The sequence below is a fragment of the Lepidochelys olivacea genome, assembly GCF_965140295.1.
Source record: "Lepidochelys olivacea isolate rLepOli2 genome assembly, chromosome: 7".
NCBI classification, from domain to species: Eukaryota; Metazoa; Chordata; order Testudines; family Cheloniidae; genus Lepidochelys; species Lepidochelys olivacea.
In genome coordinates, this window is record NC_140417.1 from 27,732,755 (window position 1) to 27,759,308 (window position 26,554).

A 26,554-nucleotide genomic window follows, 5' to 3' on the forward strand; every position below is an offset into this window, starting at 1 on the left:
AAATGGATTTTTTAAAATCATTTTCACAAATGCTTTTCTCTAAATATATTGTTTATAGGAAGTGGTTACTGTAATTGAGTCAAACTTACAACAGAAAGATTGTTGCTATTTAAATAAGTGTCTAGTCAATGGTATGTAAGTAGTCTCAGCAGAATACTACCATATTAGCTGGTACAGTTTGATTGGTTACAGTTTGATTAGCTGTAATTAATCAGGACTTCTGAATCTTTTTCTCCACACTATTGAACATTTTATACTACATCCACAAGCCACATAGTTGTTAAAAAACTGTAAGCACAGCTTCAGACTCTCAGCAACATATTGTTTGCCTTATGTTTGTCAGTTGAGTCGACATAAACCATATCTCCTGTTGACAGAAATGCTTAAAAGTATTCATGGACTGTACCATCCATCATAGAAAAATACTCTGTAGCTATGGAAAGCATAGCTAAAAATCACTTCCTATACCCTGTAAAAGCTCAAACCAGCCTCTACATCAAAGAGGGATTTATTTAAAGAAAAATTAGGACCTCACTAAATTGCTACAGTATGGCATTATTGTGCATCCTCAAGGCAGTGGACCAATTCCCTGGATTCAGTAAATGCTGGATGGTTAATTAGACCAAACCAGATTTTTCCCTCTTTTGATCGGTGTTATGAATTGTCCCGGATGCCACTAGAAGAAAGACAAGACACCAGAATGTGGTTTTAACTAGCCAGCAACTTTATTAACTTATCACATCTGGGTAACTTTCCGGCTATAGCTAGATCAATGCAGGTCTTCCTTCCTTCTGTAATCCATACTACCTGAAGGTGGTCTACCTCAGCTCCACCCCCTCTATACCTCTTATTTGGTGCCATCGCCTTTCCCTCATACAAGAGTTGAGCGTATGGGGGAAGGGGTGTCTCCTCACTGTTCATGACATTAGGAGCCCCCACATCATTCCTTGTCTTCCTTAGGAGGCACCTTCTCCCTCTCTGCTTCCATTTTGGGTATTATCAGGGAGCCAGACTCCCTACTGAAGGATTTTCTGCACTGGGCACTTGAGTCAAGTTGCAACAACTTGATTTTTACAATCTAAGCTACCCATTGGGTCCCTGAATTGCAGAGAGGATGGCAGTGAGGAAAAAATTCCTTCTCAGCCCCAAAAAGGCAGCCAGCACAAGACCCCAGCAAGGCTCAATATCTGGTCCTACTCTAACCCCAAGGCTGTGAAGAGGGAAGGAGCTATTGCTCTCTGGTGCAGACAGTACTCCAGGGAGGGGAAAGGCCCCTTCCTTTGGGTGTACAAGAGCCAATGGTCTTCCGTTGCACCCTTTTATCCAGTCAGTCAGCTAAGAAGTCCCTCTCCTCCCCTCCCTAAACCCACCAAGAAGCTGTGTGACCATGAAGACAGGAGAAAGATGGGGGGACAATCCCTAAAAGGGCCCAAGGGTTCTCTCTTTACTGCAGGCTCAGACAAAGCCTACTCACCACTGAGGCTGCAGCGGCGAGGGTTGTGGTGGTACCTGTGCACTCAGAGATTTCTTTTTCATTAAAAATGGTTACCCTGGCATTCAGAGAGTTGCTAGATTTTACCTGATAATTATTCAGGGTTTTAAATAACCTTTTATTTTACTTTTTTATCACTATAATCTGATCATTTTGGTGAGTTGCACTGTTCCACAATTCATATCTGATTGTTACTCGGATAGAGCACCTTCTCCAATGAGATTCATTAATATTGATTTTTGCAGTGAGAATAAGATTGTTGTCAACTTGTCAATGGATTCCCCAGGATTATTTTTACTACCAGTAAATTTAGAAAACAGACTATTTTATCCTAACAAATACTAGGCTTGGGATTTTCAAAGGCTCCAAAAGGAGTTAGGTGCCCAACTCTCACTGACTTCCAAACATTTGAAAATCCTACCGTAAATGGATTTATAATGAAATACCATTTTGTAACCCAATAGTACCACCATATTATTTTCTCTAAGATGATGAATCGTAACCAGTGATACTCCCAGGCAACTTTGCATAGGTGCCACATTCATAGTTCTTCTGAGATCAGAACTTAATTCCAAATTTACAGGAACATTTTGATGACCATTCATTCAATAAATTTTCTTATGAACTGTCAAGGCCCACTTTCAAAACATGCAAAATGTTTGTGCTTAAAAATAAAAATATTTTCTTTTTCTGCATTAATCAAGAATAATTTATATTTATATTTTCTTATATAGATTTATATTTATATTTATTTATATTTTATATTTATATTTAATATAATTTTATATTTATATTTATATTTTCCTTATTACATTAACTACCACAAATGAGTTTTGCAGCTTACCAGGTACCACCCAATCCCCCCCAAAAAAAGTGTAAGGGAGAAAATGAACGATTAAATTTATATGCATTTAACATTTTAGCACGTAGATACCACATATTTTAGAAACTATGAAGCAGCTGAAATTAGAGCTATGACAAAGTGCTAAATCTGAAGGGCAAATATTCAGAACTTACGTAGGCCACAAAGACCCAGGTAACTTTACAATTACATAGTAAGACAAGGCCCTGACCATCTTCAAAATAAACATGTTGTACTTGATTAAAGAGCAACATTATAAAACACTACTACTCAAATTAGGAAGCATTAGTGAACCACTTTCCCCAATTTCTTCTTCCAGTGGTGGATGCACTGAATGCACATCTAAATGTACAAGAGTTCTGAGAAACTGAAGTAAAGCAAAATTTGGCTTGTTTTTTGGGTGTGTTAGCATGGGTGCTGGTTTGGGGTTTTTTTCCCCTTGATGCTTGGCTGACACTGCTGATGCCTTTGCAAATAAGGCTATCTGAATCAAGCTACCAGTAGATGGCTTCGACTATATTATCTGCCTAAGTACAGAACTGTTACTTTAAAAAAAATGAACAGATTTGTGGTCCAAAAAGGTTTTTTTTTTCAAATCACACAGTATCCTCTGAAGCTTGTCTTATGTGATCTAAAAAAAGGGATAGCAATATCACTCACATGTACTGATAGTCTTTAAGTTAATGTCAGACAGAATTGTAGAGAAAACTAAGAGGAGAAATTTATTAAGTCTGAATAATTCTGATGTCTCAACATTTTAAAAAAAATCTCTGTAAACAGCGTGCTAAAAGCCTGCATAATTTTCATAATCTATAAAAGAGAAAATCAAAACACAGCTCTGTGTTATAAAGCCAAATTGGACAGCAACTTTCCAGCTTTACTGAGAGATTGTGAAGATATTCTGTGCTGTATTTTGACAATGTTCCATTAAAAACAGTAATTGTTTCTAACATGTTTACATTTCATTACTGTAGCGCAAACTTCACCAATGCAATGGAGTGCATCACATTTGGTTCGGGAGGTCAATAGCATCAGATTTCTAAAGAATGACAGACTCATGTAAATACATCTCAGCTCATACTGAAAGGCTGGTTATTTAATGTGTGTTGAGCAACAAGTAAAAATGTATGAGGATGCTTTAAAGTGGCCACTTAAATCAGAAAGTCATTTACTGGAGATAGTCATTAGAAAAATTTCACTGTATGTGAAGGCTTTTAAATGTTGCTGTTATGTATTATGTGATAAATTCTGCTCTCAACACTGATCAAAATTTCAATTCAGGTCACTTTTATTGATGGAAACTCAGAAGCAGTTTGGACACTTTTCTTTAAACTTCATTGAAAAATTCACCTGGGCCAACAGTGAAAATTAATGTTAATAGCCAAAGTTATAGGGGAGCTGTGGAGAGAGCCCCAAAAACGAGTCAACGTGCATGTGCAAATCGAATGTGTGTATGTAACACTGGGTCTTTCCCTCATCGCTGCAAGTATGCCATTTTCAAATGTGCACATGTGAAATTGTTTGCAGTGTTGCTGTAGCCATGTTGATCCCAGGTTAGGAGAGAGACAAGGTAGGTGAGCTAATGTCGTTTATTGGACCAATTTCTGATAGAGAAAGAGACAGGATTGCAAGTTTACACAGAGTTTACACAACCTGAAGAACCTCTCTGAGATTAAAAAAACCAGAGCTCCGAGTCTCAGAGCCCAGGTCAGCTGACTCAGACCTGTAGGACTCGGACTGCAGGGCTAAAAATAGCAGTGTAGACGTTTGGGCTCAGCCTAGAGCCTGGGCTCTGAGACTCTCTTTCCCCTCGCCCCCCTCGTGGGATCTCAGAGCCAAGGCTCCAGCCTGAGTCCAAATGTCTACACTGCAATTTTATATCCCCCCAGCCCGATCCCAATACAGCTGACCAGGGCCAGCTGCAGCCAAGCTGCAGGTCTTTTATTGCAGTGTAGACATACCCTTTTAAAGCTCAAAAGCTTGTCTCTTTCGCCAGCAGAAGTTGGGCCAATAAAAGATATAACCTCCCCCACCATGTCTGTCACATATGAAATGTCTATCATCTTGGTCATCATCAGTGATTCAACCCAGAACCTACAGCATTAAAGCATGAACCTCTACAGTTTCAGTTTAAGATATATGGCCCTACTTTTACAAAACACTCAACCACGTGCTTAAGTCCATCCCTTAAGCAGCACTTGTGTAACTTTAATGTCAATTTGCTTAAAGTAAAACGGATGTGCTTTGCTGAATAGAGGCCTTAGACTTACATCCTCTGTGGATTGAGCACTGACACACAGCACACACTAACTAATGGGCTGCATGTGCATTATTTGAAAAATTGTGTCAAGTGATATAATGGAATCCTGGCTGAAACTAATTGTGGAGTGATGACTATAGATCAGGGTGGGCAAACTCTGGCCCACGAGCCGTTTTAAGCTGGCCTGCGAGTTGCACCAGCAGCTCGGTCCCGCTCCAGTGTTCCAGGTGGGGTGCTGGGTCTCAGGGCTGCAGCACGTGGCTTGGCCCTGCTCCAGCTGGGTCGGGGGCCACACTACATGGCTCCCGGAAGCCAGCATGGCCCAGCTCTGGCTCCTACGTGCTCCAATGGGAGCTGCAGGGGTGGTGCCTGCAGACGGGGCAGTGTGCAGAACCACTTGGACGCATCTCAGCGTAGGAGCCGGAGAAGGGACATGTCACTGCTTCCAGGAGCCGCTTGAGGTAAGCGCTGCTCAGAGGCTGCACCCCCTGAGCCTCTCCCCACGCCCCAAAATCCCTGCCCCAGCCCTAATCCCCCTCCCACTCTCCAAAACCCTTGATCCCAGCCTGGAGCACCCTCCTGCATCCCAAACTTCTCATCCCCAGCCCCACCCCAGAGCCAACACCCCCAGCCAGAACCTGCACCCCTTCCCATAACCCTGCCCCAACCCTGATCCCCCCTCCCACCCTCTGAATCCCTCGGTCCCAGCCCAGAGCACCCTCCTACACCCCAAACTCTTCATTCCCAGCCCCATCCCAGAGCCAGCACCCCCTCCCACACTCCAATCCCAATTTTGTGAGCATTCATGGCCCGCCATACAATTTCTATTCCCTGATGTGACCCTTGGGTCACAAAGTTTGCCCATCCCTGCTATAGATTAAAAATACTGTGCTTCAAAGTATTATTGCATAAAAGTGTTTTCGCTCCTGACACTTGCTGTAGAAAGATGCATTCCAAAATGTGAATAGAAACACATTTAAAATAAATAGGCAAACAGAGCAGTCAGATTTTTGAAATCTGTATTTTATCTGATACTAAGTAGGTTTGGACTCTCCCCACCCCAATTTCTTACTGTAACTAAATTTAACACAGAACAAAACAGCTCAATAGATAACTAAGTTTTGCAGCGCTATAGAGAACATTTAATTCCATTGCCAACTGTGCTAACTGGATGAAAAGTTTATCCTTTAGGAAATATTTCTGCATTATAAAACTCAGTGAATGAGATAAGATTGCATAAAGTCAACTGGAAATGAGTATAAAAGAAAATCTTCCATTAACGTAAATCAATTTAGCTAAGCCTACTTGGTTTCTGTTGCCAAGAAAAATTACACTTTTCACTTGTAGTGTCTATTTAGTTATTTCATCAAACTTCTTGCAACTAAGTATGTAACTTTAGTTCCGGCCAGTAAACCAGCTGCCCTCTCTTCTGGTGCCACATCAGCCCCTGGTGGGTGAAAGATGTAACTGCAGTGTGCCCCTCCTGTGGCTTCCCTTTGCCTCCCCCTCAGAATCAATTATTCTGGAGGGGGGAGGGGGGTGGAATTTGTGGAGGACATTAATTCTGAACTTGCACACTGACACAAAATTCCCCCAGGAGTAAACAGTGTGGTAGGAGTCTAGAGGCACATATATGTATCTATGATCCTACTTCACAGCTTTGGCTGGCAGCTGGGTCAGGTGACCAAGTGCCACATGATAGCAACCTGGAGACAGCACTTCCTTTAAGAGGGAGCCCGTTTAAATAAAGCAGGGAAAACCAGGGTTAGGACCTAGCAGAGGCACTCTACACCAATTAAGCAGAAAGCCTGGAGAGAGACACTGCAGGGAGCAGGAATAGAAGCCTCACTTGGGAGAGGTTTTAGCAAAGGCCAGACATCAGTACTGTGGTTTGGGAAGGAACTGTAAAGTCTGTGGGAAAGATTTCTATTTGAGTTGACACTGAACTGTTGTTAATAAACTAGACCCAAAGAAGGGGGTATCCTGGAACCATGCAAGTCTTCGTGCATTCTTCAGGAAACTGGGTTGGGGAAACTGAGGTAGCAGACACATGACCAGATGGAAAAGCCAACCTCACTACACAGTGTATTAAATTTTTTATACAACAAACTGTTCGTGCTTTAAAAATGTCCTTGTGATGATTTGCTTCCCTGTTTGGACCACGGTTAAAATTACAGTGAATTCCTTAAAGTGAATTTTTATAATGAAGTCAGTGTTTATATTGAACATATTTACTTAAAGCAGAGATTTAATAAAGCCAGATTGTATTCTGAATGTTGCAGTGACCCGAAACCATTTGGGTCTGTCATTTTATTTCACCATAAAAGCACTTTATCATCTCTGTTCACTATCAGTGTGTTCGACTGTAGCTATATGTCTGAGTTCACTCTCATTTGCCCTGCAGTAAAGCTAAACAATTCCATTTAATTCAACAAGTCACACAGGTGTATCTGCAAAAAGAAAAGGAGCACTAGTGGCACATTAGAGACTAACCAATTTATTTGAACATAAGCTTTCGTGAGTAGTTGTAGTTGTAAGAATGCTTGATAGAGATCTTGTAGGTGTTTGTCTCTGTCTGAGGGGTTGGAGCAAATGCGGTTGCATCGTAGAGCTTGGCTGTAGACAATGGATCATGTGGTGTGGTCTGGGTGAAAGCTGGAGGCATGTAGGTAGGAATAACGGTCAGTAGGTTTCCAGTATAGGGTGGTGTTTATGTGACCATCACTTATTAGCACCGTAATGTCCAGGAAGTGGATCTCTTGTGTGGACTGGTCCAGGCTGAGGTTGATGTTGGGATGGAAATTGTTGAAATCATGCTGGAATTCCTCAAGGGCTTCTTTTCCATGGGTCCAGATGATGAAGATATCATGATGACACTACGGTGCTAATAAGCGATGGTCACATAAATGGGTGTTATCATACACACTATAAGTAGAGTGATCACTTAAGATGAGCTATTACGAACAGGAGAGTGAGGGGTGGAGAAAACTTTCTGTAGTGATAATCAAGGTGGGCATCAAGCATTCTTATAACTACAATACCCACCTGCTGAAGCGAAGAAACAGATTGACAGAGCCAGGAGAGTACCCAGAAGTCACCTACTACAGGACAGACCCAACAAAGATAATAACAGAACACCACTAGCCGTCACCTTCTTGCCCCAACTAAAACCTCTCCAACGCATCATCAAGAATCTACAACCTATCCTGAAGGATGACCCATCACTCTCACAAATCTTGGGAGACAGGCCAGTCCTTGCCTTCAGACAGCCCCCCAACCTGAAGCAAATACTCACCAGCAACCACATACCACACAACAGAACCACTAACCCAGGAACCTATCCTTGCAACAAAGCCCGTTGCCAACTTTGCCCACATATCTATTCAGGGGACACATCATAGGGCCTAATCACATCAGCCACACTATCAGAGACTCATTCACCTGCACATCTACCAATGAGATATATGCCATCATGTGCCAGCAATGCCCCTCTGCCATGTACATTGGTCAAACTGGACAGTCTCTACGTAAAAGAATAAATGGACACAAATCAGATGTCAAGAATTATAACATTCATAAACCAGTCAGAGAACACTTCAATCTCTCTGGTCACTCGATCTCAGACCTAAAGGTCGCAATATTAAAACAAAAAGACTTCAAAAACAGACTCCAACGAGAGACTGCTGAATTGAAATTAATTTGCAAACTGGATACAATTAACTTAGGTTTGAATAGAGACTGGGAGTGGATGTGTCATTACACAAAGTAAAACTATTTCCCCATGTTTATTCCCCGCCCCCTACTGCTCCTCGGACTTTCCTGTTAACTGCTGGAAATGGCCCACCTTGATTATCACTACAAAAAGTTTTCTCCCCCCCCCCGCTCGTAATAGGTCATCTTAAGCGATCACTCTCCTTACAGCATGTATGATAACACCCATTCTTTCATGTTCTGTGTGTATATAAATCTCCTCACTGTATTTTCCACTGAATGCATCCGATGAAGTGAGCTGTAGCTCACAAAAACTTATGCTCAAATAAATTGGTTAGTCTCTAAAGTGCCACTACTACTCATTTTCTTTTTGCTAATACAGACTAACACGGCTGCTACTCTGAAACAGGTGTATATGTGGTATGAGAACATGATCAGGCCCATAGTACCTTAAATGACAACCTTGGGACTCAAACTACTGTCTGCTGTCTCCCCCAACTGGACATCAGACTCCTGCTGCTGAAACTGGTTTCTGAGAGATGTTGCAGAGGTTGGTCCATATATTTGGCCTCTGGTAAATGTGTTTTGTACCTCAACAGTAGCACAAATGGGCCTTGAAGCAGTAATTAAATATCAACTGAGGATTCCCCAGTTAGCTACCTGCTTCCCACCACCTGGCAAAGCAGGTGTACTGGGGAGAATGCAGGGCCAGAGCACAATGCACTCCAACAATCCTGGCCAGGAGAGCTGCTCCATGGGAGTCATTATCAACTCATGCAAGTTAAAGTAACCCTGAAGCTGCTCTAACTGACAGTTTGGCTTCAGGTAGTCTTTATGGATGGGGGAAGGAGAGATGGAGGGTGGAAAGGTCAGTGTCAACAAGCCACCTGTGCACCGTTTTCCAAGGTGTGCTTAGCACTGCTCTGACACACCTAAGTATCTGACTATTAGTGTTTCTAAAATACACAAGGGAGGATTCTGATCTCATGCTGGTTTTACATAATTTACTCATTGTTTAAAATGGCACCTTATCTTGAGTCTTACGAAAACTTCTCTAAATTCATGTCTAATGACTGTTGAACTTCTATGCTTTTCAAACTGCTTGAAAAACAAAACATTATTGTAAACAGATACTTTCCAGCACCATGTCCTCAAACTTTTGCATTTTAAATAACCTCAGAAACAGAACATGAGTCTCTTGGTGAAACAGCTGAGCGCTGGAAGAGTGTTGTGTGTTTTGACATATAAATAAGCACACTAACATCCCACTTAGCTTCAGAACTCCTTCAGTTATATTCATGATAGGAATTCAGAAACATCAGTGTGTTCACGACAACCCAATACTTGTACTAGCTTCACAGTCTAAAAATCAATAGCTTTGCATTACAATGGTGAAGATTCATATCTTGTTAATTAATGTACTCAGTTTCGTATAGGCTAGTACACAGGAGACACAGGGAAAGAGAGACAGGTACCATCCAAGATCACACTTGGCAATGGCACACTAATAATCAGACTAACCCCCACACCAATGCAAAATTTAGGATCAGAAAATTATCCCAGAAAGAAAATATACACAAATCCTCTTATTTAGTAAGTGATTGTACAGAAATCCTCTTATTTAGTAAGTGATTCCCCTGTTGCATGTTTAAATGTACCTTTACAGTATGGATAAGTGCTCTTCACTCAGTCAAACAGCTTGTATATAAACTTACTTATATATATTTCCATGCTAGGCTGGGTTGTCTGGTTTTTTTTAAGCTGGTTGGCTGTTTTTCCTTGAACAGTTTGCATATTAGATTGTGAGCTCCTCAGGAATGTAATGGGTCTTACCTATGGTCTGTGAAGTGCTGTATAAATTTAGACTGCTACATTTGAGCAGTCTGTAATAGCTGAATAAGTGATAAGTTCTACTGTGCTTATCGGCCTTCTGCCACTTGTGCCCACCCAACCAGACACTGATGGGAGCACTGCCCAAATATCTCTGATGGTATCTAGTAATTCACAATCTGTACTAATATCTGTGGCATTCAGTGTTGGCAACTCTTCTGGTTTTATCACAAATCTCCCGATATTTGCTGTGTTGCTTTAAGTCCCAGCTCTGGGATTCATGGAATTATGTGAAATCTCATTGTTTTCCACCCCAAGTAAATTTCTAGCCCTCATAGTTGCAGACAAAAGCTTGAAAATGTGAATTCTAAGCGTATGTCTATACTGCAGTTAGATACCCAGGCTGGCCCAGACCAGCTGACTCAGGCTTCCGGGGCTCGGGCTAAGGGACTGTTTAACTGCGGTGTAAACATTCAGGCTCAGGCTGGAGCCCAGGCTCTAGGGCCCTGCAAGGTGGGAGGGTCCCAGAACTCAGAGTGCACACAAGCCCAAACGTCTACACCACAATTAAAAAGGCCCTTAGCCCAAGCTCCGCAAACCTGAGTCAGTTGGCATGGGCCAGCCACAGGTGTCTAACTGCAGTGTAGAAATACCAGTTAGGCACGAACAACAGAGGGCAAATATTTTAAAAAGTCCCCCAAAATTATTATTTTTAAAAGTCTTATGATTTTTTAAGCCAATCTCATTATTATTGAGGCTTGACTCATGATTTCAAATACCCTGGTTGGCAATACTGTGTGGTTTTGCCAATTCCCTACGAATCCAACAAAATGAGACAAAAGACGCAGCTGACCAAAGGACATTCTCTGTTATGCAGGTGCTTTGCTGGCAATCCATAACTATCCAGTGCCTATGCCTTAAGCCAACGGTTTGATTAAGCTATCGAGGACCATACACTGCAATGGATAAACACAAGTATGGTGTGCCAAAAAGCCGAAGCATATGGATCACCTCGCTTTGCTGAGGGAATGTCAACGTGAACATCCAAGCTGAGTCTGTGTATCTGTTTTAGGAAAATATCAGCAATAATCCAGATTTCAGCAGTTGGAAAAAATTTGAAAGATAAAAATAATGTTTCTGCAGCTGCACAAAGTGATTATTTTGGCTGGTTTGAATTAGGCAAAGTGGAGACAGGAATCACCATCATGGATTCCCTCATCTCTCTCTATAGGCAGATCCTGTATGAGTGGCCAAAACATGATTTGACAGCCCAGTTGACTTAGGCCTGAATGTGTAGTTCATTAGGGTCTGAAAAGTAGTTCTGCACAGAAAAGTACTGTATAATATTAAATAGGAAGAAGGTCCTCACATTTTAATAAAATCCCCATCACCTCAATTGCTCAGCGATTTAACTTCTCCCTAAAATATGACTAACTTAGCATTTCTAAATCCCTTTGCAACCATCACAATAATATTTCCTTTTTGTTTTTCTTTTAATGAGGATTCAATATGAATATAGAAAGTCTGGAATGAGCTCATTTAGAGACAGGTACAAATAGAAAAATATTAGCACTTTTTAAATGTGAAACAGAAATCATTTGATAGTGTTCAAAGTTTTTTCTAAATCTCTTTAAAATATTCCACTTCAGTCATCTCACAAACCTTTAAATATTCTCTGTGAAGCTTTGTTATTTTGTGATCCCAATTTTAAACATTTCTCTACAATTTCTGAGTTGTCAGGCTTCTCCGTAGTGTGAATCACATCTTAGAAGAAAGGTTGCCTCATGAATCACTTCTCCTCTCAGTCTAAATTGTTTGGACTATCTCCCGTTTCATTTGCAATTACACAACATCCCTACGTCAATTACCGCAATTGCTGACATGGAATTGTAGCATTTGGAAAGTACTGAATGCATTTTTAGCTGTCTTTTAACACAGTTTAAATGAGAAGCCAGCTCTCCATGGATCACTGACAAGGGCTCCAAGGACCACAGTTTGTAAACTTGTGTGCTATAACTTAATACATTTCATCATTGGAATGGCCCAGAAAATTAAATTGATTGTTGCTCTATAATTGCAATAAGCAGACATAGAGACTGAATTCTGATGACTGGACAACAAGAAATTCCAATGGGAAAATGAAAACAAGCTGTTATGAGTTCAGTTTGTACTCCCTATATTCCGGCTCAATCCACTGAGTTTGTTAGATCAGGCATTTAGTAGGCATATATATTATGTACTACATGTCAAGTATACCATTCAGTATCAAGTGTGATATCTTATTAAAATTAACTTGCTGTACATGTTACCTAAGAGTCAGCAGCAGCTGTAGTTATAAACAGTTGAGAGTTTTCCTACCTGCTTGATGGGTTTACTCTCCGTCATGTTTAAAAGGTGCATTTAGGCTCTCTATTTGCCATGAGCCTAACTAATGAATGACGGTTTACAGCCTGTTCAACTGATCTGGAAACTATGGAAAGCAATTTGCCCTAAATAAGTTTTCCTCTGATACAATATGTGCTGCAAAATACATATGCAATGTGTTGATTATATTAGGTCACCATACATGTTGCCATAGAAGAAAAGAAATTATATTCAGAGCTGTAGCTCTTATGGCATTACCTCAGCTGAAGACTGAGAGAAACTAACTCTAACAAAGCACAGAATTAGTTTATAAAATATAGTCATTTATTAACAACATGTTGCTTCATACCTTTAACTCGAGGAATGCAGAGAGAAAGAAGATATTAGCTAACCTTTGTTGTACATATTGGTCGGTACTTGGACGTCACTCAGGCTGATGTTCACAGGCAAGTTATTGAAGTGGTCATTTGGCACTAGAATGAACTCCTTCCCAAGTTCTAAAAAGTTTCCTTCTTCATCTCGTTCATTTATGAGAACAGCGTTGAAGTATTCATACTGCAACAAAAATTTGCATTCAGTTATTACACCCTCTGAACAATTTTCTTACATTTTAATCCATTCATTCATGTATCTAATATTTATTAGCATATGTTTTTGTCTAAACCAGAAGAACATGATATAAAAAGCTACATATTTTTAGGAGCTTAAAGATTCATTTTAGGAAACTAGTACATGTGCACTTCTTTCTGAAAACAATTTAATATCTGTGAATGCACATCCCTCTTAACATTAAATGGTAAGGGCAGTCCAACCCCACTGTACACAAAAGAAGTACTATTTTAACACAAAGTTTTCTCAATCTAAACCATTTGTTGCACAATTATGTACTGGCAAAAGTCTCTCTTTTTAGCTTAATATTTTCCATTAATTCGAGAACTGCTATTAGTGATATACTGAAAGCATTCTGACTTCATCAAGTATGTTAAAAGGAATTGGCTAAAACCTATGACAGCAGAATTTTATAGCATTTTTCTCCTAGGTTTTTATACTACTTCAACCATAATTTGGATTGACTGGCATCTCTTAAAGAAAAGGAGTTATCCATTTCATGCTGAACATCACAAATACATATTACAAAAGGTTTCATACAATCCAACTTCAACTTTGACAGTAATTTAAATCTAGATTTGACTTTTTTCTGGAGAAAGAAATCATCATCTGTATGTGTAAAGACTCCTAAATGGTATTTGGCTTCTTCTGGAAAAAGTATAACAAGATAAGCAAAAGTGATTTAGATAAAATTATTGATGGGGGGGTGCATGAGAGTGTGGGTGTATACGTGAGAAAGAAAAAAAAAAGAGAGAGAGACCTAGCTCAAAAACAGGGATTCTAGCAAACTTTGGAGGCAACTAGCAGCAGTACATAACCCCATTTTAATCTTTCAACCTTTGAAAACAAAAAAGTTTTTCAAATGTTTACTAACTGTAAAAGATCCAAATATAATATCTTTGACAAAGCCCATGAAGTTGAATCCCAGTCATTGTTATAACTAAGTACACGATTATAAATAATAATAGGACACAGAGACTAGATACATAATCCTGTGGAAATTAACTTTATAGGATTTCTTCTTTATATTTATTAGGGCAAAAGGATAGCTACTTAGCATAGAAACAGATAAATGATACACGATTGGTACCTGAAAGCTTTAAATGCTTTGAAAAGTGTCATTTTTCAATTTTACATGCAACTAGTTTTACTGAGCTAATGCAAACAACTAATACCTTGTAGTTCATGTATTTCCACTGAAACATTCATCACCTTACAATCAACGTGCCTGAGGCAGAGTCCTATACAGCACAGTCACTCTCTCAGCTGTTATTGTCCTGGCTATGCAGGAAGAAAGACAGACTACAAGAGATGTGGTTTAATTAGGCCACAACTTTATCTCATCTGGGAACTACCCAGCATTAAATCATATAGAGCAGATCATCAGTCTTTCCTTAATCCTTTCCACCTATCTGAGAGGGCTCCCATTGGCTCTCCCCACTCACAACCTGTTGCTGGGTCCCCAGCACCCACCCCTTGTACAAGGATTAAGGGAGCTGGGGAAAGGGGTTTTTCTCCCCACTGTACCAGACGTTAGGAGTCCCAATCCATCTTTCCTCAGCTTCTTTAGGGGATGCTTCCCCATAAGTCCACCTCAGACTGCAGTTTATTAGGGAACCAGACCCCTGATGAACAATTACTTGCCAAGTTCCAACCACATGAATTTTACAGCCTATCTTACCTACTGTTTATTTGGGCTACCGAGAGGAAAGTGGAAACACACGCCCTGCCCAGGCCAATCCAGTGGTGAGGAAAAATTCCTTCCCAGCCTGGAAAAGATGACGAGCATGATGCGAAACAGCAAGGCCCAAAACCTGGTCCCTACTCAGAATGCCACCCTGGACAAGGGGGAGGGCTTATAAAACCTCCTTAGGGAGTGGGAGTCAACAGGCTTATGTTGTGCCAATGTGCCAAAGAGCCTTGTAGCGGGGGTGGTCACCCGCTCAGGCCTTAAAGGGCTTAAAACAGCCCAGGAGAGGGCTGTTGCTGGGAGCAAGCATTGCCCCAGGCTGATTGGGGGAAGCAGGCTCAGCTGTGGCCACACCCCTATCAGGGCTCAGCTGGCCCTTATAAGAGGACAGTGGGCCAGGAGCACTCCTCTAGCTGTTGAGAGAGATGGGCCTGGCTGCTGGGGAGTGTACTGGAATACCTGAGGTGAAGTAGGGCTGGGGAAGGCCAGAGGAGCTGGAAGGCTCCAGACTGGAAAAGCCCCAGGCAGCAGGCCTGGCAGATAGCCTAAGATAGGTCCTGGGGTTGCAGGGGGCAGCCCCCGCGTAGGCAGAGGCAGCAGGTCCAAACCCCCCTTGCCTGTGATGATTGGCTTATACACTGCAGTCTGACCCAGTGTGGGGGCTCAATGGTGACTGGCAGTACCAAAGACTGAGGCAAGGTGGGGATAGTGGGTGGGGGTTCCCTGGGGAGGGAAGACCCAGAGACTGGGTAAAAGGGGCACCGGGGGCCAATGGCAAGTGGGACATTGGCCTGCAGAGGGTGCTCCAGAGGCTGGAAGAGCTAATTCCCTGAGAGACCAGCAGGAGGTGCAGCAGGGGCGAGTCTTGCCCCGTGACAGCCTGCATCTCACGCCCACAAGGAGGCAGCGTATTCAAAAAGGAAGAGAATAAACAAGGGAGGAGTACTCCTTAAAGTCACCGACCGTTCTCTTTCCTTTGCTGGCCCACACACAGCACATTCCCACCACTAAGGCTGCAGAAGATCAGGGAGCACATTAGTACTTTTTACATTACTAAATATTAATGCATCTAATCATATGATGGCAAGTTGTGCGTGCCTTGGATTTCACTGCCATTGACAATGGAACTTTTCTGTTTTTTTAAACACATTTTCATAAACATGTAAATCAAAATTCAACCACAATATATTTAAATATTACAGCTTTTAAAAGAAAGGTGCAATGCCTTCATTCCCTGAATTTCTGCTCTTGCTAATTCTGGTACAATTCCATTGTCTTCATTGATAAAACTAACAGCAGAATGCGGCTTATCCTGTTAATATACTAAGTTCTTGAAAAGAAAGGCATAAATGGTATGGAAATAGTCAAGTACACACAGTATGTGAAGAAATTGGTCAGATTGCAATTTGGCCATGAAAAGCATGCGAGTCACGAACAAAAGCACACTGCTGGCATACTTTGCTTTCCTTCATCAGTTTGGTTATTCCTTTCCCAAATGAATTAATCAGTAGACATCCTCCTTCACTATGTTCTGTTGAAAGGAAAAGTAATTTACAATTGTAAATGTTAAATTGCCAGGCTAGTTGGGTATTAAAATTTGTTAGGCTCGAAATAAAAGACACTACTACTTTTGCAATTAAAGGGTTTTTCTTTGTTTGATTAACTTTTTAGGCCTGAGTCTATGGTTTGTGTTTTACAATTGTGGAGATGTTTGCGGAATAATCCAATTATGTAAACTATACAGTAAAACCAAATTGAAATGTATGTTCATCCATCAATTATTCTAAAGGCATTAAAGTCCATAACAAAAAACATTCGATTTTATTAACATCTCCCCTAAACTTTTTTTTGTCATGCTGAATGAACAAAAATAATTTATTTGTTTTTTTCTTTTCTTAAAAATTGTGCCATAGAGAACAAATATCAGGTAAGCTCTGCAGCTGAAACAGTGAGCATTGCGGTTAGGAAGAGATTGGCATCTAGGCAGTAATGTTGTATAGTGGTTTCTTCTGTGCACATTTGCTACTGCTTCCCAGGAAAATATTGCCTATGACAGCTGAAAGGTGGTAGGAGGAAAATTAAAAATTGGATTAAAAATAGTGAAGTAAATCCATCGGGCACTCTGACACTACATTTGAGATAATGCCCTAGGGAAAGGGAAAAAACTCTTATTTGCTGACAACACAGATACTCCAGCTGCTAAGCTCGAAGAGAAAATGACTTCAGTTTAATCTTGTCAACCTCGGATGCAACCTTAACAAGGTGAGCTCCCACAGTGCGCAATATGACATGCCAAAAACATATTAGCCTGATAAATAGCAAAATGATAATTTGGGTTAGGAGTACTGTGAGACTGATTGTGATATGACCAAACAGTGAGATTATTCTAATATTGTGCGTAAAGAGCCATGCACAGTGAGTGACAAACTAAAGCAAAATCATTACAAGGAAAGCCATTAACATAATTTATTACAGAGATATTACTTAAAACCTGTACAAGAACATTAATATTCTAGAGTGCATTTGTGTCTGCTATTGTGAAACTGTATTTTACACATTCGCTATTATACATCACCACCTTTGTAATAGGCAGGTTTCTGAAAACTACCTAGAATTTTGATGCCCACTCACTCTATAATGAGCAAATGCATAGCAACTTGGGAGAACTAAAAATTTAAAGAGAAATCTCTGCTTTCATTTCTTTTTTTTTAAATCTTTTTTCCTTCCAAGCCAAACTGATCAGTAGAGCTCAGAGGAACAAGCAGCTGAACCACTCTACTTCAGCAAGAGCAGAGAAGAGCCAAAAGATCCTTCATGAGCTACGCACATTGATTATAAAATGACTCCACTGAGTTTGGGGTGCATTTCAAAGAATTATATCACTAACAGTCCCAACATTTTTAGGCTGGGCCTGTACACAGTGGGTGCAACAGTGGTAAAAACAAACCTGTTATGTTTGGGTGGGTGGGGTGGCAAGTTGCTAAAAATTGTTTGTAGGTTAATTCAATATGCAGAGACTGATTCTGACAGGAAAGCTTCAACTGTAATTTGCTTTATTTTAAAGCCTGTTTAAATACGAATGTTTGTGGCAAATTCCTGCCACAGTAGCTGATGTGTGTTGAATGATGTCTCTGGACAGCTACCAGGACCAACCATAAACTGCCAGGAGACTGGATTCTTGCAAAGGGTATAGTAGAAAAACATCCTGGGAAAAATGCAAGGCTTGTGGAATGTTAAAGCCACGAGAGAAAGATTTCTCCTTCCCCCCCCGCCACCAGAGACATGGACTGACCCAAGACCATGGGGAAACTTTTGGGCTACAAGCCTCAACTCAGCAAGGTACTTAGAGATGTGCCCTATTCAAGCACTTGAGTAGTTCCATCGACTTCAGTAGGAACCTTGCTGAATCCAGATACTAGTGAGTGAGTTAAGCTATAAAAAAGTGCTCTAAGTATACTGCAGTACTGTTAGCTCTCTACAAGAACTACTGCAAATGAATGCAATTATTTTGAGATGAATGCCATTCTTTTGACTGCTGACATTTTTTTTCCAGAGTAAACAAATCTTGTGATGCTTTAAGTGGTTTATCATAAAAATATTTGATAAATATTTTAAAACAATATTTACTTTTTGAAATACAAATATTTCCTTTTTATTTAAAAAGGAAAAACATTGTATTAAATCATTTTGACCCAGTTTTCACTTACATTCTAAGTACTCCCCCTTAAGTTGTAATAATAAACACAATTCAGTTGGCTGCTGTCTTACTTTAAAATTGTGAAATCACATTATTGCAGAACAATTTGAATGAAAGAGAATAACCTTGTTTCTTGTTAAATTAATGTGGCAGCTCTTCTGAAGATACATAAAGTGGTTTTCTGAGTAAGTACAAGAAAAATACACACACGGGTTATCAGGACTGTGAAAACCTAAACACAACACACGTAGGGGGAAAAATTACAGTAGTGATTCCAGTTAGTTACAGGAGACAGAGATGTACAGTAACTCCTCACTTAAAGTCGCCCCAGTTAACACTGTTTCATTATTAGGTTGCTGATCTATTAGAGAACATACTCGTTTAAAGTCACACAACGTTCCGTTATAAGGTCATTTGGCTTGTCCCCCTCCACCTGGCACTGCAGGGTTGGGGTACGGGGGCTTGCCCCATTCCGCCTGTCTGGTGCTCCTGCCACGGAGCAGGATTGGGGCGCAGGGGCTTGCCCCGTTCCGCCCACTGGTGTTCCAGCTGGGGAGCACAGTCAGGGTGTGGGGGCTTATCCCACTCCGCCTGCCCAGCATTTCAGCTGGGGAGTGGGCAAGCCCCCGACCCCACTCCCCAGCAGGAGCACTGGGCAGGGAGAGTGGGGCAAGCCCCCACGCTCCGACCCCACTACGCCTCACCTCAACCAAGCTTCACAATCATCATTGGTAAGAACAGTATTAAACAGTTTGTTTAAAATTATACTGTATATGTATACAATGTCTTTTGTCTGGTGAAAAAAATTCCCTGGAACCTAACACCCCCCCTCCCCGCCATTTACATTAATTCTTAAGGGGAAATTGGATTCGCTTAACATCATTTTGCTTAAAGTAGCATTTTTCAGGAACATAACTACAACACTAAGTGAGGAGTTTATAAGATTGTTTTACCAATATACTTGAAATGGAGAATGCATTATTCCTGAAGGACACCCTGTAAGCAGATTTCAGAGCGGTGGCCGTGTTAGTCTGTATCAGCAAAAACAACGAGGAGTGCTTGTGGCACCTTAGACTAACAAATTTATTTGGGCATAAGCTTTCATGGGCTAAAACCCACTTCATCAGATGCATGGAGTGAAAAATACAGTAAGCAGTAACCCAAGCTCGAGTCAGTAATTGCAGAGTAGACACAGTCAGTGGGACTTAGGGTATCAACTGAAAGCTCCTAAATCTCTTTTGAAAATGGGACTTAGGTGCTCTCAAATTTCACTCTTACTGTCTACTTTAAATGCAGTACAGAAACATTAACAGAAGAGGGTTTCGTTTTTTTTTTCTTTTCAATAAACATGAGAACTTTATTGGCCTTTATTTAAACCAAATGTTTCGGAGAATCTGCCACAAGCCTGTAACTTTTCATTTAAAAAGAACCCTTCTGCAAAAGCAAGAAAACAAATATTTACACTTAGTGCTTCTATAGCATCTTCCATTAGAGGATCTCAAAGCATCCTGCAAACGCTATTGATACAAGCTTCATATTACCCCCGTGAAATAAGAACCAGTGTTCTTCATTTTACGGACAAGAGAAACAAAGGCACAATATTGTAAAGCAAGTCTAAGGTAGAACCCAGATCCCCTGACTCCATACTGAACCATATTTTTCCTCAAGAGACTATAGATATTATTTTCACAGCATAAGAAAAGAACCACTGTACCATATTTCACTGTCACGTTAAAATGAATATTCTATTAGTATGGAGTAGATCAGAAGACATGTGCACAATGTTTATTACACAAAATTCACAGGGTCTGAGAACTTGTGCCAAGTTTCAAAAATATCTAGACGCAGTTTGGAGCAAACTTAGGCCAATTATTATTTGATGGAAACCATGTGAAAATGCAGAGTTTCATGGATTTGGCTTAAAAAATCAAGTGAAATTCAATGAGTTTTCATTTGAACCTGAATGTCTAAGCAAAAAGACTCCAGTACAAAGAGATGCAAACACTCAAAGTGAACCGAAGAAAAAGGAATTCATAACCCCCTGAAAACTACCACATTCCACACAGCTTTATTCTGCACCCACATCACCGAAAAGACATTCGCTTGAGACTAATCCCAACTTCTCTTTTTTTTTTAAACTACATGTATAGAATATGAAATGTCCAGACAGACAAGAAGAGTTCCACACATATGCACTGAACAGTTACTCTTCATTTTTAAAAATCTAAATTTTTGCAAATGATTTAATTAAAAAAAGACTTTGCAGGGAATTGCTCATTCACAATAAACCGCATGAAAAAGGATCAAAAATGCAGGATTCAGGCCCTAGATGTTGACAAAGATTTTGTGTGCGCTTAACTCTATGCACTGTGAGTACTCCCACTGAAGTCAATAGGGCTACTCCCAGTGCATAAGGTGATGCATATGCTTTGGGTTTTGCAGGACTGGCACCCAAATCACTGCTTTTCATGTGTAAAAGCTGCATGAAGTACCATTTAAAGCATTCCCATTAATACACTCTTACCCTCATGCTCTGAGAAGTCTCAGCATTTTCCAGCTTTAGTTTCACATTCCAGTTTTAATAGTAATTATGGGTAAACTTTTCAAAAAGCATTTAAGTGACTTAGCAGCCTAAGTCTTAGTCTACAATACCAAAGATAATCACACTGCCCAGCAGACATAGCTATGCTGGCAAAATCCCTGGCATAGACACAACTATGGTGACAGAAGAGGGCTTCATCAGCTTAGCTAATGTCATTCAGGGAAGTGGTGTAGCTATGTTGGCGGAAGAATGCCTGTCAACTTACAATGAGCCTCCAACGAGGGGGCTCTGCTGGGATAGCTATGCTGGCAAAAGTTCTGTGGTGTAGCCTTTCAAGCCTTGAAAAATGAATGGGACTTAGGGCCCTAAGTCACTTAGATGTTTTTGAAAATTTTATCCATTTAGCCTAACCTTCCACAAAAGGAGACCCATGGGATCTCGGGACTTTCATTGATTATTGGGTTGTGAATCACAGGATTTGGGACACCATCTTGCACAAATCCAAAATCAATGGGACCTGCACTGGGAATGACCTTTTACATTTTCTGTAACCCTCTTTGAAGATGCACAAAACTCATTATTTAGCACTACTCCATCTCAATTTACACTACCAGCCAGAATTATAAGCCTGCTTCTCCTCCCTTGAATCTGCTGTCAGTTTCATCTTAGAAACTGAGGACGCAGTCAGCATCAGCAGCTTCTACAGAAGTGGGGGGAAAGCAGAGCTGCAGCAAAATCAATGTAGTATTATTTCTTAAATGTCTCTTCATCTTTTCCTTGGATAACAGATACTAACCTGCCAGATAGATTTCTAAACCATAGCTTTTTTGTAACCTGTTATACAACAATAAAAAATGTTAAAGAAGATTTTGAAGTGGGTAAATTGAAAAGTTTTTAAATTAAATCAATGTGGCACTGCACAGGTATTCGCCTGTACATAGCAAATTGCAGTACATGGGCCTACTGTTATAAAACGCAGATAATGTAGGTTTTAACATCAAGGAGCCCTGTGGCAGATTGTCACTATTTGTCCCTGCCTCATCCATCTCAACGTTTGAATGGGACAAGACTTTTTGAATAAAAGCCATACATATAAAGTTAGCAGACACTGTAAGATAATATTAGTTTGTCACTGTGTAACTCATATCTAGCTACAGCTAAAAATCTGTATGCTCACATTATATCCAAAATTTAGTTGTACAAAACTGAAGCAGCTATTGAAGTTCACGTGAATAAACACAAAGTAGATTAAGACAAGAGCTTTAGAATGAGGCACTAAGACAGTAGATGGCAGTACAAAGCACAGCTGAACTGAATCCTGCCTAGCGGGACAGCCTTGCTGTGATCAGTGATTCATGAATAAAACTGGTCAAAACCTGAGTTTCTGGTTTGTGGGAAATCTTGACATTTTGAAATTTCATTTCATTCAAACACACAACAGATATTTCTGAAATCTCCCATGAAGCGGAATTTCCAAAACAAATCAGTTTCAGACAATTTTCTTTCAGAATTTTGAAATTCATTTAGAATTACATGTTTATATTATTTTTACACTATTTCATGACATGTCAGTTGTAATAGTGCATAATAGATGTCATATTATGACATAATAGCTGAAACGTGTTGTATTGAACAACCACCACCAACAGGTGATACTAATCTAGAAAAAAAGGTAAAATGGTTCAATCAATACTAATTAGCAGCTGCCCTTCGTGGTTTTCACCATCAAATACAATCAATAGAATATTTCAACTATTATGTGTGATAAAATGATGTCAATACTATTAGTGCATACGTTCCACTGACGCTACTCAAGTGTCATGAAACAGTGTAAAAATACAAACATTAAAATTAAAATCTGAAACAAATTTTCAAAATATTCTGCAATTAATTTTTTCAAAACTTTTTTTTTTGTCTCAAAAGCCTTTTTGTGGAAATTTTCATTGAAACAGGCTTTTTCAAAATGTTTCAATTTCAACAAAAACAGCATTTGTAAAAAAATGTTAAAAAAAATAGTAAAAAAATAATTCCCAACCAGCTCTATTCATGAACAGGAAGAGGTTCAAGAGTCCCTATTTCGTTTAATGAAACTTCCATGAAAACTTGCCGAAAATAAAAAAATAAATGAGTTTTCAGTTTTACAAAAATATGAACATTTTCCACAGAAATGTGAAATGTTTCCTCAGGAAAGTAGCGACTTGCGTGGAAGCTGGAGGAAGGAACATGGGTCTACAGAAGGGAAGATCTTGAAAGAGGCACCAGAAAGTCAGTTTGTGTATAGATGGCTACAAATGCTAAACTGCAGTTGGAGCAACTCTGTAAATAAGCTGCTCTAACAGAGACAGATTTATGTAATAAGAATAGAGTCCTCAGTGTTATCGCCCAGGACTTCACACCTGAAATGCAGTGGCAGTGGTCGGTCTAGTAAGACTCACAGCATGGAATGTGCACCGCAGAAGATGACTGCCAGCATGGGCAGCGCGTGAACCACTGGGTGGGGGAGGCTAGCCTCCTGCCCTGCCCCTTCCACGCAAGGGCCTGCCAGAGCCCAGAGCTCCCGCACTGCAGCCGCCGGCCCCAAGCTAGCCCTGGAGCACCATGAGGGAAGGTGGGCAGCTACAGCCCTCCCAGGCCCTGGAGCCGGGCCTTAGCCATACAGCAGAAGCAGGAGGTCTGGGGGCGGAGCATGCGCTGAGCCATGCCTGGCTGTTTGTGCAGGCACAGCCTCCCCCAGCCTATGGTACCCACTGCCCATGCCTGCCAGCCACTCAACTGCCATATTTGCATCTATGCTATCAGAGCAATAACCAGTTCGATTCCAGCTGGATCACACCGGCAGCAATCCTAATGCAATCCCAGGAAAACTAATAAGCAGCAATACTAGACTGACTTCCTAGTGCGTCCTCCAAACTCTTCCCTTGTGCAACTCATGCTCTTCCCTCCAGCTTCCATGCAGGTTGAAATGGGTGTGGAACGGCAATATTTTCCAACCAGCTCTACCATTTGGCTTTCCTCTCTCTCTCTGGTGGAAAGCAACTTGGACCCCGATTGTTCAAAATACAAGGCAAAGATGGACTGATGCACCCATGCAGAGCCACAATGGGTATGTCTACACTGCAGTGTAAGCCCAGGATAAGTAGAACTCAAGTTAACAGACCCCGGCTTTGTTAACCTAGGGCTTGAGCATCTATACTCATCTGTAATCCCAGGTTAGGAATTGTTGAACCCTGGGTCCCACCCTGGAACTCCAGCATCTACATTGCATTATACAGGCCCAAGTCCGATCACCCATATCCCAGACTTCCTACTGCCCTCCCAAAATGTGGCCACTCTAGTCCTTTGTTCGTGGTGCAGTGTGGGAAAACAAGAGTCAGCTTGAGGGACCATGATATACTTTTGGCAGATTCCCAGAGCATGAGAGACTGCATGCATCTACACTGAAAAGCAACAACACTTGAACCCTAAGTCCCTGCTTGAGTCAGGCTTGGACACTCCATCCCCATGGTACCAAGTCCTTGGTTAGCGGGATATGTGTGTAGACAAAAGGAGGGTCAGGCTTGAGCCTAAATTCAAATTCTGGCTTACACTGCAGTATAAACATACCCAATGACTTCACATGGCTATGCATTGGCACAACAGACCACCTATGTGTTGTGTATTGAAGAACTGGGGTGCTAATTACTATTCTCCAGAAAACAGGTGAGCCATATGCAACGCTCTAGATATAAACTGCAACTCTGAACAAACAAACATTACACTAGTTTCTTCTTTCCAACAAGTCATTAAATACTGAACAACAAGGAGAACAAGCCAGTATTTTTCATGGTACTCAAACAACAACATGAGTTGCAATGTTTTGTTTTTTGGAGATTGGGGTTGTTTCTTTGTTTTTAAACAGCATGTTAAATTAATATTATTAACCACACCCAAAATATAAATAAATAAAGAGAGAGAGCATGCAACATTATTGAGTTTATTTGGAAATAAAATGAGAGATGAGATGTTGAGCAAATGAACATATACAAATCCCCTTCAAAAGATTTATGACTCTCTGGTGTAATATAGCAATCTGGTCAGCTAAGTCTGAAGTTGGAATAACAACACCACGTTGATGAGTTAATTTAATAAAAGAAACACATATCTCTGGAGCCACAGAGTTCTGCAGAAAAAAAACAACTGCATCTACTTTATTCATAAAAACTCTATTCATTTAAAAATTGTTTCAAGATTATATAACAAAATAAAGCAATAATAATTTAAAAAAGATGTGGATTCATATAATGGTTGCAAAACAAAAATATTAAACCTAACATTAGATTTTTCAACTTTTAGATACATGCAGACATACCAGGCAATTCGCAAATATTTCATCCTCAGATACAAATCCAGAATCTTACCAAGACATTTTAATTATCAGGGATGATTTACAGGTCTGAAGAGTTATTCAAAACACTGCATGCATTCTTCTTTTTTAATTATATCCCACTCGGGATTTTAGAATTTTGAGTACATCATCGTTGATTTTTCTTGCACCATGCTTGTACTGAATTATGTTAATTTCATTGTTAAAATACAGAAATATAGAAAACTAACTTTAATAACTGTCAGTTTTATAGAACAGAGACCCTTGTGATCTTTTGTGTCTTGATCAGCAAATCTGAGCCACACCAAATGGAAACGTGCACACAGCTGCACAAGACAATTGATCAGAGCTGTCTCAAAATCCCGGTGTATATTTGGCTGAGCTAGGCTAGTATAGATTTTATAGGTTTAAAGTGTAGTTGTAATATGCATAAATAATCACTGATTTAAACAAGTAAATGATAGTCTTACATTAAAATAAGTGAATACTAATGCCTAACATCATACCATATAAAAATGGCTGTTACCTTTATGTCTCCAAGCCTGATCTATTTTATGTAACAAATAGTCAGGTCAACAACAACAAAAACAACAGCAGCAACACAAGGGTAGCTTGTATAAAATTAATTTGTCAGAATGAAGTCATAAAAATAGTCCACACTCTGGCCTTTTATCCCTTCTATTATGTGGAATTTAAACAAGCCATTCCTGCTAGATAAGAATACTTACTGAACAATTTACTGGTTTGATTATTCAGTGGTAGCATTCATTATGACTTTAATCTTAGTTTCTGAATTATGGTCAGACCGTAGCAGGGTTTAAGACTTTATCAATACAACTGAAGCCATAATTTAGGTTTTCAGAACAGATCAGCATTATTCATATTCCAGAAGGCATGAAGTTCTAGTCTGAAAACAAATCTGACTGAATAATTTGTAGATGTATTGATGGTCAGCCCCACTATCCAGCATGTTTCTCATTTTGTTTATATGCTATTTAAGAGTGCACAGGTAGGAAGTGTGGTGTGTGCAGCTAAAAGGTGATGTTGTTTGAGGAGCATGAGTCTGAAGAACTAGAAGCAGGATTTCATAAGTATATCATGATCAGTAGAACTGGAATCAGAGTGCCCGTGTTC

General features: G+C 40.2%; 1 protein-coding gene across 4 annotated transcripts in view; it reads right to left on the reverse strand.

Annotated features, from left to right (window-relative positions):
• CACNA2D3 (calcium voltage-gated channel auxiliary subunit alpha2delta 3) overlaps positions 1–26,554 on the reverse strand; it is a 728,899-nt gene that overhangs the window by 421,202 nt on the left and 281,143 nt on the right. For all 4 annotated transcript variants that reach the window (XR_014712447.1, XM_084634438.1, XM_084634437.1 and 1 more), the window contains exon 5: positions 12,912–13,074. Coding sequence is in view for 3 of the 4 variants with exons in the window: in XM_084634438.1 (XP_084490564.1) it covers positions 12,912–13,074 (163 nt within the window). In the remaining variant the exon portion in view is untranslated. The remainder of the gene's footprint in view (positions 1–12,911; positions 13,075–26,554) is intronic.